Genomic DNA, 13,226 nt, shown 5'->3' on the forward strand with positions numbered 1-13,226 from the left:
GTAATCATCGTCAACCTGCTTAGCCAAAGCTCCCCAAGATGACATCATCTGAACCCCTGGAGTTTGGAGTTCTTCAGCTAGGAGCAGATAAATATTTTATTAAGTGAAGTCAGAGGAAACTTTAATAGCATTATTGTACGTTTACACACTAAACTAAAGCCATAGAGAGCAAGTGGAAAATTGTTGAAGTCACCCTTTAATGGGGTTAGTCAAAGATAAAGACGAGAAGTGAAAGAACTGCAGAAGATTCAGCAAGTTCCCCATTAGACAATAGACGTGGGTCTGGTTTTGCTCTGGTTTGGTCTCATCCTGCTTTAGAACTCAGTAGTATCTCTGCACAAACAAGGTCCACAAAGGGATTTGCTTTTGGCTGTTTCCCGGAAATTCCACAGACTCCAACATCTTTGGGAGGAACTGAAGAAACCCTTAAGCCAAAATATATCACGAAGCCGCAGAGAACAAATTCCATGACAGCAAATGACCGAAAATGAAAAACATTTCACAAACTCACACAGGTGTTATACTATATTGTATGTCCACACGCAGTACTTTTGCTGCTTTTCACTGTGGCACACCACTCCTCTTTTCAGCTTCAGACGTGCATATGCATACATACACCAGTAAACTAACAGGAAAGTACACAGCCAGAAGTAAAAACGAACACCTCACCAGCACAGACTGACTGCATGTGCCACTGTACACAAACACACCTCCAGCTAAAAGTAATCCTGCTATCACCTGGTAACACTCGACCGCAGAGTCTCCCAAACAGCTTAAGGGATATTAATAAAAAGTGTTGGCGGTACAGCAGGGAAACATGCAGATATCAGAATTTAAACTCAAATTACAGCTGCTGAACACTTTGATACACATATGCACATACTGCTGCTAACAGCAGCTTCACAACTTCAAAGCTTCGCTCCATCCTGTTGTGATCACCAAGAAACAGCGATGAAACTTAATGCTGCAGGTTTTTTTTTTTTTTGGTTGTTGTTGTCAAGGTTCTCTATTGGCTACCAGGTGCAGTCACTTGCTCTACTCCTGAAAATGGGGAGGCAATCAAATACTTTCCCTGCAGTCTTAGTCATGAACCAATCTGCTTCAGTTAGCGTGATAAAAATTATGAGTGATATTATTAATCGTAGTGGGAGTATTAGTATAATTAGTATTAAAATTAGCATTTAGCATGTCCTAAACCTTTGTCGGCACATTGGATCTGATCCACTGTACAAAATTATGTGTTGAAGGGTCAGAGTTTCTTCCTTGAGAGACTGAAATAAGTTCAGTAGGGACCTGGCTCAGTATCTGGATGAAGCTAATCCTTCTACAGTCATTGCAACATTTTTTCTGTATTTTCTAGAAGTATTCTAATAAAGCAACTGTGATATAAATCACAAAAATGTTAATGGTCTGTAGACTTTTGCACTGACAGGTGAAGTCGTTCTCTCGCGACAGTGGCACCTGACAGAAGGTGGGTTATATCAACCAGCAAGTGAACACTCAGTTCTTGAAGTTGATGTGTTTGAAGTGGGAAATATGATCAAGTATAAGGATCAGAACGACTTTGACAAAGGCTTAAATAACGAGGGCCAGAAGAGTGTGTCAGAGCTTCTCCTAACAAAGGACCTGTAGTACACAGTGGGTGAGTTACTACAGTGTATCCTTGAGTTAGCAAAGAGTTTGGTGGTTTGACTCAGGCCACACCAAACTGTGTAGTCACGGTGCAGCATCTATACTCAGCTGTCCTGCAGCTCTCATCGTCTCTCTGTGTGATCCCGTCTCTGTCAGCAGAATTCAGATGACTGACTTGTCTCTGCTTGTTGCTGCGGAGCTTGACTCCGTTAAGCATGAGGCTACTAAAGGAAACATATGGTTTCAACGGCCTAATCCAAGCCCAGCAGCCCTCTATACTGTCTGCTACATCTTCCCATCTAAAAGAGACTTGCTCTGCTGTGCTCTGCTGGGTCTGAATCACACGGTGGTGTGCTGAGATTGTCGCTCCTTCCCTCCACCGCAGCAATCAATCCTCAGTATGAGGAGCAAATCAATTGGTTTAATACAAAGGGCTGTCAGTGTGCAGCTGAAGGGCATTTATCCACTGTCAAGCAAGTTGCCCTGAGGCTGTTTTATTTTTAAATAAGACAGAGAAACAGCAGCTATTTCCCAGAAACCAAATCGAGCTTTTGTGACCTGATAATAAAATGCAAATTCCGAGTTACGCAGAGGTGCTTCTCATCTGATGCTCCCAACATCTTTCCACTTCCGGCCACAACTTAATCAGTAGCCACAGACGAGCAGCTGGTCTCAAATCACTGATTGGGCCGTGCATTAACTCGCTTTTCATTCAGCTAATTATTCTTTCTAACATCTGGTGTTGTTCCTTTTAAATCATCTTTTCTACTCTTTATAGGACAGTAGAAGATCTTGTGCATCCTGTCTGTTAACAATTCCTCCATTGTTGCAGCAAATAAGCATTTTTCTGCCCAGTGTACTTATGCATGGAGTGAACTTTAAAGAGTCTTTCTATTCACAAGGAATTGTCAGCCCCTTCATGTGTTATGGCAACTGATCAGCCCATAATTATGGTTTGGCAGGTCACCTATCACCTACTGACATAGTTATTATGAGCAAGATATGTGGAAATCAGTGACCGCAGTAAATTTTACAGGCTTCAGCGTGAATGGCCGAATGACAAAACACAGGACTGTTTGACATTGTTACTTCGGTTGCTGCTACTTTAGTCAGTGTTGTTTTGGATCTTTCCCTAACTCTAACCTTCCCTCTTCCTTTTTTTTTCATTTTTTGAGGACAAGGGGGCAAATAAGTTGCGTTACTATCACGTCACTTTACACACTTCATAATAAACCACTTTTTCCAATTTTCTCCGTCCATGGTCTCATTGAAAAGACTTATTTGACATGTTAGCAGTACTCAAAGTGAGCTGGTATGCAGTACTTTTAGTCTTGGCTTTCTGAATTTAAACTTGCCATTGCCTACGTGTTCTTCTCACTTCACATGAGTAGTTTACAAAGAAAACTGGAAAAGGTCTCAGATCATATAATTAATCAGCAAGTGAAATATAAATCATGTACTTTCTTACTTTTACTTATGTAGACATTTCAGTGGGCACTTAGAGTAGATTATTGTTGGCAACCCTGAACTCACGGGATAAGCCGAGAGTAGTAGTAGTAGTAGCTTAAGTACAGTTTTTGAGTACTTCATCAACCACTGCCACACATATTGTTACTGGAAGTACACTATTTTCTTAATTGCATTGTGTATATTTTTGTGCAGAGACCTGAATTGTCAAGTGTCCTTGGCTTTTCAGCCTCCTTACCTGCCTAAAGGGATTGAAGGATGAACGATGACCCACCTTACTCCTAACCTTTCTGATTTCTTTTGTAAATGAATCCCACATCTGTTTTGATTCCTCATCCCTTGATGGTGATGGAAACTATTGCTGAAAGTAATAATCCATCTCTGTTTTTGGTGCATATTCAACCCTGTTGTTAAAGCTTAGCCGGTTGTAACGAAGCTCTACTGGAACGAACACCAGATCTTTGTAAAAACCTTTCAGATAAAGCCAATTTGGTTATTACCAGTCATTCTATCCACAATATGTCTGTAATACAGTGTCACATGGCTAATCAGTGGAGTCATAAGCAAGTTGTAATAATTCTACAGTCCAATATTTTGGTTCAGATGGCTGGAGCGTCTTTCAACATGGCGTCATCTGTCCATCACTAGTTACCACTTCACCTCCTTTCTCTTCATCTCTCACAGTATTTTATTTTCACCCTAAACAGGGAAAGTGCAGCCGTCTCAAACTCGCTCCGCATGACAAATCCAGACAGACAATTCCTGCCAAATGTCTGTCCACAGCAATATTACGCTGTTTTATGTGTATGTTTAGATTTTTATCAAATGCTTAAGGTTAAGAACTTTGGAGTCAAACTTAATTCTCCAGTGCAACAGTCCTCCAGCCCAACCCTCTTTCTGATCTACTCTATGTTATGCAGCTGTGTAAGTCTTCCTTTCTCAATTAATTCCTACATTTTGGTGCAGCTTCAGAACCATGAAGATATGATGTATTGAATAATGATGAAGAACCTGAGTCTCAGTGGTCACTAATTCCTGGAACTACACTGTTCCAGGGCAAGCAACAGAAAAATGGGTGTGAAAAAGTGAAACTAAATAAATGTAAAGAATGATGCTGCTAAAGAAAAGCCTCCTTGTCCTCCTCCCTGGGGTGAATAAATTTTTAAAAACCACAATATGTATGAATGTTGTTCATTTCTATTCTATTTTATCTAATACATCAGTGTGAGAGATTGTGTATGAATGAGACTCCGGTTCATTCCGTTTGTATTTAATCTGCTCTGATCTTGTTCTGATGGTTTAAGCGCTGCGTCTTCTATAATTGAAGCAGACAGAAACCGACAAGGGAAGGAAAATATCCTCTACAAATGTCTCTAACAAGACTTATGTGGGAAAAGGCTGAATGGGATTAGGGTATTGATTTTTATCGACTTCAGCAAAGTCATAACAGCCCACAGGGAGCACGCAAACACGAAGCACATACACACATATTGTTGCTTCCTTTATTCTCATTTGTCCTTTATCTATTCAGCTTCCACGATTAAAAGTTTACAAGAAAGTGCCTGAAATCACGTGGACGCTTGCAGCTGATGCCTTTTTTTACATTTTTAAACCATCTCTTCCCTAGTCCTCACTAAGTTTTTTTTTTTTTTTTTTTTGTAGCTTAGCATTTTGTTGCTTCCCATTGATTTTTACAAGCCCTCTACCACATGATATTGCTTGATAACAATCTTCTAAGCCTACTCTCTCTGACAGGCAGAGCACAGGCCTACTGGCTCATATCTGTGGTGCTGAAAGAAGCAAATAATTGGCCATTTAATAGTGTGATCACATCCAAAGCAGGGGAAAATACCAACATCTTAACAGCGTGTAGGAGTAAAATGCCCACTTCCAGATTATTTCTAAACGCATAGGTAATAGCAGCAGTTTGTTCATTCTTTGGTTATAAAGCCATGAGTGGTGGGCTCATGTTGGTGGTTTCAGTCTCTGCCTCCCAAGAGGGGCCCTTCACTGAACTGGATCAAGTGATACACCTCCATTATAGACAGTGTATTGGACTCCTACTGTATTTAGCTTGAAAAAAATGGTCCAAACCAACTACGTAATAAAGATAAATGATGAAATTAACATTTAAAGTGCAACCACAAGGGGGCACAAGCCAGTGTCTTCTTCCAGTCCCAAGTCTGAATAAATGCCGAGGTTGTGTCAGGAAGGGCGTCCGACGTAAAACACATTCAAAATTAAACATGCAAATTAGTTTGAGAGGAATGTTCTGGAGGTAAAAAAAGTATCAGACAGGTTGATGAGTCTGAAGCTCGACATTCAAGGCTTGAATATTAGAATAAAAGAGCATATGAGGACTTGTATGTTAGGTTGGACACTAAAGAGGGAGAGGTGGATTCGTACAGGTTGGCCAGACAAAGAGATAGAGATGGGAAGGATGTGCAGCAGGTTACTGTGATTAAAGATAAGGATGGAAATATACTGACAGGTGCCAGGAGTGTGATGGGAAGATGGAAGGAGAACTTTGGAAAGTTGATGGATGAGGAAAATGAAAGGGAACGAAGAGTAGAAGAGGTGACTGGTGTGGAGCAGGAAGTAGCAAAGATTAGTAAGAGTGAAGTGAGGAGGACGTTGAAGAGGATGAAGAGCGGAAAGGCAGTTGGTCCTGATGACAAACCTGTGGAGGTATGGAAGTGTCTAGGAGAGGTGGCAGTAGAGTTTCTGACTAGTTTGTTTAACAAGATCTTGGAGAGTGAGAGGATGCTGAGGAGTGGAGAAGTGTACTGGTACCAATTTTTAAGAACAAGGGAGATGAGCAGAGCTGTGGCAACTACAGAGGAATAAAGCTGATGAGCCAAACAATGAAGTTGTGGGAAAGAGTAGTGGAAGCTCAGCTAAGGACAGAGGTGAACATTTGTGAGCAGCAATATGGTTTCATGCCTAGAAAGAGTCCAACAGATGCAGTATTTGCTTTGAGGATGCTGATGGAGAAGTACAGAGAAGCTCATAGGGAGTTGCATTGTGTCTTCTTAGATTTAGTGAAAGCGTATGACAGGGGACAGAGAGAGGAGCTGTGGTATTGTATGAGGACGTCTGGAGCGGCAGAGAAGTATGTTAGAGTGGTGCAGGACATGTATGAGAGCTGTAAGACAGTGGTGAGGTGCTGTAGGTGTGACATAGGAGTTAAAGGAGGAGAAGAGGACGCAGAGGACGGGGTTAGATGGAGGCACGTGATTCGCTGTGGAGACCCCTGAAAGGGAACAGCCCAAAGGAAAAGAAGAAGATGGAATTAGCCTTTAGGTTGTGGTTGCAAATTCAAAGAATCTATTCAAATGTTCTCTCAGGATAATATCAAATACAATTAGATCCACATGATAAAAACCTGAGAGTCACTTTACACAAGCACTCAAATTGAATTTGTACCAAACAAAACACTGTGCTGTGAAGGGATCGGTATCACACAAATTAGGGATAAACACTTGAGGCCTCTCATATTGGATAAAACAAATCAGCGTAACTGATTTTCACAGTGAGAAATATTTTCTTCACAAGCAAAGAAAATAATAGACATGTAAATGTATCACAAGTGACCAACAAAACCTAATACAATAAGTGTGAAAAAAACAAATACTGGTTACAGATGTACTTTCACAGAAACTTAGCTGGTCAGTAAATCTTATAATAAATTCTAATCTTCTAACACGACACTCTACGATCGCAAATTGCAAATTTATACTTGCAGATACTGTCTGAACCAAATGATTGGTTCAGTGGAAAACATCTTTTCATGCAGTCCATTCTGATTAAATCGAAAGCTTATGTGTTGATGCGGACATAAATCAAACAAGATGACATAAGCAGTAGAAGTTTTACCTTCAGCCAATGAATCTGTATTTAATCCCTCAGAAAAATTGAAATGTTTACATCTTTACCATCACATTTAAAAAAAAAAAAAAAAGGTTTGTTTTATGCTTTTATTGTCAAGTAAAAACAATCATTAGCACCAGTGTGCACACATTTAAGAACGCAATGGACTCTTACGACAATCAACTTTGTAGTCGATTAATTAACAAACAAATAATAAAACAATAAGAATAATAATTTTCTTTGCTTAAAAATGCCAATAACAGCCGAGCACAGACCTCAGCTGTTGCACAGTGACAGACCTGATGCTAAAGGTTTTCAATATGAATTCAAAGTTGAGCACTGATAAAACCTGAAGAAACATCAGCAAATCGCCGGTTTGAAGCAGAACAATGACGTCTAGCAGCCAGACAAACTTTGCTGGAGACGATCTGAACTGGGAGTAACTTCCTGCTGCTCAGTGTCTCCACAGCGCCTCTGACTGCTGTTACTCTAACAATAACCTGTTTTAATACTCCATAGAAATTCATTACACACCGGACAAACTGCACCGTACGTGTCCACGCTTTGTCCCAACAAGCCTTTCGCTCGGTGAGACCCGGAGCTCTCCGCGGTGCTGAACTACTAAGGCGCTGGCCTTGGTGCTGAACACACACAGTCCGCTTCCTGTCACACAGCCTTCACCAGTTTGAGTGGATTTTTTTCTACGATTTCTGTCACTTATGAAGTCGCATTAACAAAGTGCGATCTCCTCTGGAGCATCTTCATTTGAATAAAGGAAAACCAGCAGCAGCTTCTTGTGGTTTCTAAACTCTGCTCGGAGGTCGCTGGACTTTAATGTGAAAAGCAGCACATGGGGAGTCTAGTAACCGAGCTTTACTTACCTGTATCAAGGCAACGCCGCCCGGAGCGTCCACTCTGTCGGGCGAGTTGTCCAACACTCGGTCCCTGTACAAAGACCACAGCCCCACGTTGGGCACGAACAACAAAGCCGCTATGAGCAGCCCGGCGACCTGCAGCAGCCTCTTCTCTTTCCGCCTCATGTCTCCGGGAGAAAGCGAGCGAAGCAGCAGCGGCGACGGAAAGCGGCGAGTCCAAGTGGAGACAGCGTTCAGTGTGACTGACTGACGGACTGAATCGAAACTGGTTGGAGCAGCCCTGCAACACACGCTACGTCCGGCCGTGACTTTCAAAATAAAGCCTCAAGAATCACAGCTTGATTCGACTTTTCTCCAAAGAGAAATCAAGATCAGTTTTAGTTTTACACTCAAAAACATTATTCTCAAAGTGATAAATTCACTAAATACGTGTTTTCGAAAGACTCAGCTTCTCCTTGAAAGTCTTTTTCATTATACTGACCTGTTGCCAAATAACCTCAATAGTGTTAAACCATGTTGTTTTTTGTCTGTTAAAAAAAAAACAGAAACAGGTTTTAAAGGCTTTGCAAATAATTGCATTTTTTAAATTTACACTCCATTCCAAATCAAAATGCTTCTAAATTCAGAATTCAGTTTGACCATTGTACAAACTATGTAAAATGCACCCAACATAATTTTTTTACGTTTTTCCATTCATAATATCACGTATTAATATCAACTAAATCTGTCGGTTTAATTATCACCTTTATGAAAAGCCAACGGAGTCGTCATCACTTTATGCAAACAGTTCAGGAAGAATCGGATCTATCAGCATGTAGACACTCAACATATGACTTAAACGTGAACAAAAAACTGTCACATAAATCTTCGTAAATAAAATGGAGCTTGTTGAATCCACCTTGTGTAATCAGGTGGGGATTCACAGGATTTTTTTAATACGTTGCCTTGTGGTGTTTTGTGGTTTGATGTGGTTTTACATGTTGCACTTTTAAGCCATGAGAACACAGCAATCAGGTTGTTTTGCACACGCACTTGAACGGGTGCTTTTGTTTTGAAGGGTGAAGCATCTCTCCTGCTGTTGGTTTCTGGTGGCACTTACAGCAGCTTGATGCAGTTTATCCTTTTAAAATAGGACTTGGCGGGGACAAGGCAAAGGGACCACACCTTTGACGGACCTTGCTGTCTGAATTCAGTTTGTGTTGAATCTGAAAGTCCTTCATGTTGTCCCGGAATGAAAAGCAGAACCGTGCCGGGATATTTATTAGACAATGATGTGCTGCAGCAAACAGGAATCAAACCCTGCAAAGTATTTCGGACATATATCTCAAATAACAATCTCAAACAGCGACTCTGTGCACAATGAACATAATCAGACTTTACTTGCCTGTTGCTGGCTGCATAACACACGGGCTTGTAGTGCAGCGCTTGTATCAAGGCGAGACGGAGATACAGCTGGAGGTTAGGGTGGTGTGCAAGGCTTGAATGAGCTCAGATCAGGACACAACAGAGGGCAGTAAAACACTGCCTTTCATTTTAGAGGCAGGAAAACTAAATCAGACCAGTAACGACGGTTCTTTTGAATTCATGTTTCAGCTGCTACTTGTTCGTTCTTTCTGTGTCCTAAGAAAAGGCCACAGCTGAACACTAATAATACTTCCTGCTTCCATAAGTTTGGTTAAATGTCACATGTCACTGTGCTCCGACGCAGGGCAGGTGCTCAGCAGAGGTTCTTTCATCAAATCATTTCAGTTAAATCTGGCCTATGGGACCCCTTCCCTTCTTAAAACATCCGTTCCACAGCTCCCCTTAATTCAATATATATGGCGATTTTAATGTAATTACATTATTATCGTATTTAATCATTTATATTTAATTAGGCAATTTGCATAACATTCACTGTTTGCTAACTAAACATTTCATATGTAGATGACTGCAAACAATGATTGTGTGACTGAAGTTTGTAAAAAAAAAAAAAGAAAAAGAAAAAGAGCAGTTTGCTCTTTTGCTGCAATTTCAATAAAAGTAAAATCCAAATTCTCTCTGTGAACGATTACTCAAGTTCAAGATTGTTTCCGGAATAGTATTCAGTGCAAGGCTGCAAAGAATTGAGGCCTTTCACCTGCTACACTTTATAGCGCTGTGAAAAGATTCAGGGACTATGGTGAACTTTCAGTGTGTCAAGCCCAATGGCAGAAACGACCGTTGAATATTTGTGAGACCTTCCAGCCCTCAGGCACCATCGCATAAAATCTGTCATGTTACCATGCTGAGTATTGCCACATGTACTCAGGAGTACTTTGGAAAACTGTTACTTACCCATGAAGGAAGCCACGCTGCCGTGAGCTTCAGGCCTGAGCTCACGTCAAACAGTGGAACTGTGTTTATCCCAGCTTTTGTAGTATTGCAAGCAAAAAATTCCAATTTTGCTTATTTTTACAAAAGTTCTGCTGTAAAAACACAAAACATCTTTGTATGTTTGTAAGATAAACAAAGGTTCAAACCAACTGACGAACCACAATGCAGACTCTATCAAAAAGGTCAGACTGGAATCCATGTTGCATGTCGTCATGAGTCAGTGTCTCAACTGAGACGGAGTTTGGACGTCGATGGAGAATCTTCTGTTCAACCCGGAACAAACATATGTAACAGAACAGTTCTTGAGGACATTGGATGATTTGACTGTTGTAAATTCTGGGCTAACTTTTCAGTTACATTTGCACGAGCATCAAAGGACACAGTCCTGTAGTAGTTCCCTTGAAAGCAGCTTTTCATACAGCCATGATTACAATGTCTGAGACATGCATTAGCATATACCTTACAAAATACAATCTTTTCATATATTTATATTTAAATCTTTCTATCGAGAGTTTCTGTTTATTTGACCTGTAGGTTTTCCATTTACAGCTCCGATCACTGAGGCACAATGACGTTTCGGTAATTGCTTATCAGGGATGTCACGGCCCGGCCCTTTCTGAATGAGCTCCGCTAATGGCTTTCAGCACAGAAGAGTCAATCAGTGCCATCACAGGATAATAATACTACCATTTCCTCTGCTTTGAGGCTCTGTAAATTACCTTGATTTTTTTTTTTTCCTCAGCCTCCTTTCATTTCACCAGTAGCCTGTGACACAAGCAGGAAGAGTTAGCCTAAAAGCCTAAAATCCACATTCAGAGGTTGCACGGCTCATTCAAAATTCATGCGGGAGGACGCTGAACAGATTGAATTGTCACAGCTCGGGCTTGTACAGATGGAGAGGATGAAAGAGCAATGAGCTGCTCTCTCTCTATCTATCTTTCTGTCTGAGTGTTCAGCTCAAGAATAGAAAGAGCAGGGGGACAGATTGAAACACACGATGGCTTCAAATCCACCCGTCTCCTCTCAGTGTTTCTGACCTGTGCATTCCAAAATACAAGTCGAAGGTTGAGAGGACATCAGGATCGTGCTTGGCCAGTTGGGAAATTTCAGTTGTGTTTGTATGTGTGTTTCAGAGGTTGCAGAAAAAGTACTGCGAGTTGAAACAATTAATGATGCTAAGTGTGGGATTAGACAAGTAATGCAAAGTGAAAACCCACCACATGATCTGTCACCTGTACACTGAGTAAGCAAAACCAAATAAAGAGCTCTGAGCTAAGTTTGCACCACTCACCTTGCTGAGAGGTTCCGTCACATGAAGGACAATCACACATTAATCCAACTGAGCTTAAAGGACAAACGATGTTTACTGTATATGATGCTGCAGTAATAAACATAATATTAGAATCTGTGAAATTACACCTTGCAGTGTGTTCACACTCAGTGAAAGCCTGAGTCATTAGCCTGAAGGTTGCAGATGTGTTGCTGAACATGTATTTCACACACTCTTTTTCATTCTTCTGCTCACACAACAAACTAGTTTATTTTCTGAACAATGTGTTTTCATGCTTCATTTTATTCTTTTTCAGATCCTGCCAGCTAACTCTCCCTGGAAAACATTGGGAAGACACTGGGTTTGGTTGTGTGAGTGCGGTAGAAAATAGAAAAGGTGCTTCCTTGTTTATTTTTATGAGTAACTAAAATGAGCAGGATTCTTGAGGTTCGTGTGCAACAACAATAAAGTTAAACATTTCTTGGTTCACAGTATTTTGTGGACCTATTAAGTGAGTAGTTGTTAAAATTATTTTGCAGTAGGAATATTTACATTACGAAACCCTTGTAATGTTGTCACGGAGTGTATGATCTCACGCCCGGACAACAAGTCCTACAACTTTAACGTCCAAAGGCGTCATTTGTACCGACCTTCTGAGACAGATCAATGAACAGTTGGTTGAAACAGCACTGCTGCACAGGCATCTGTTTGACATCAAAATGGCAAATACCATTCACCACAATGAGGTCTAAATGGCTCTAAACACTGAAATAAGTTGGATTTAAAATGGATTTAAGGGTTAGGTGCTAAATAAAGATGTGAGGGTTAGTACAAAAGTTGTTGTCTGCCTTGAAAATCAGTACTTCTTAACATCACGTCATCTGACACCTGATGTTACTTTAAGGAAGTGCTGATGTCACAAGACTATGGCAACGATAAGTTGTCTGACACCCAAATCAAACCCTGACCTCTTGTGTGACGGTTCTGAGTTTTGTGTACCGTCGACCACCGGAGCCTGGCAAACTCTGAAGACCACTGCCATTACATGTCTTCAAGCTGTTTTTTGCAGTAAATGATGTCTCACACTGTTTGTCCTCTAGTGTTGAAGACCTTTTACAGACTGATGGACACAGGTGTGAGGTCACTGTGACAGCTATTGAATGGTACAGTTTCACTCTTTGACCTGCCCCCTTTTGCCTGGATAAACTGAAACTGTCCCTAAGAACAATGTGCTGTGTAACATAACAAAACTTTAATATAAGAAACTGTACCTTTTGAATATTTGTCAAGATTTAGTTCCCATGATAATTTGCATGGGAACCAGCGAGGTGGGCGTCAAAGTCCTTGTGAGAAGGAGGTAGAGCGGATGGATGGATTATCATGGATTGTCTTTTTCCTTCTCCAGATGTGTGAATAATGTGCTTGGGTTCTCCAGGTCTTCGCTTCTGTCCCGTTGCTGGCATCACCTGGACATTGCTCATTATCCTCCCTGATCACATTCTTTTTTATAGTATGTTTATAATCTATAATGTTATGTCTAAGTCATCTGTTGCTGTCTAAAGAGGGAAGCTGTTGTTCTTCCTAAGGTTTCAAACATTTTGTCCTATAAAAGCTTTATGGGGAGTTTATTTTGATCCAATCTGTTGTACAGATCATTTTTAATTTTGGGTTATATGGATAAACTTGATCTGATTTGAACATAACATGCCCCCTGTGACCCGAAGGCATTTTCCAATTGGCCACAAAAGGACAAACTT

General features: G+C 40.8%; 1 protein-coding gene across 3 annotated transcripts in view; it reads right to left on the minus strand.

Annotated features, from left to right (window-relative positions):
* Positions 1-8,104, minus strand: part of LOC137108124 (polypeptide N-acetylgalactosaminyltransferase 10-like) — a 65,761-nt gene extending 57,657 nt beyond the window's left edge. For 2 of the 3 annotated variants that reach the window (XR_010912153.1, XM_067492437.1), the window contains exon 1: positions 7,851-8,104. Coding sequence is in view for 1 of the 3 variants with exons in the window: in XM_067492437.1 (XP_067348538.1) it covers positions 7,851-8,009 (159 nt within the window). In the remaining 2 variants the exon portion in view is untranslated. The remainder of the gene's footprint in view (positions 1-7,850) is intronic. The other variant, XR_010912154.1, reaches the window with a different exon arrangement.
* Positions 8,105-13,226: the final 5,122 nt, after the last annotated feature.

This window comes from Channa argus, chromosome 22 (genome assembly GCF_033026475.1).
Source record: "Channa argus isolate prfri chromosome 22, Channa argus male v1.0, whole genome shotgun sequence".
NCBI lineage: Eukaryota > Metazoa > Chordata > Actinopteri > Anabantiformes > Channidae > Channa > Channa argus.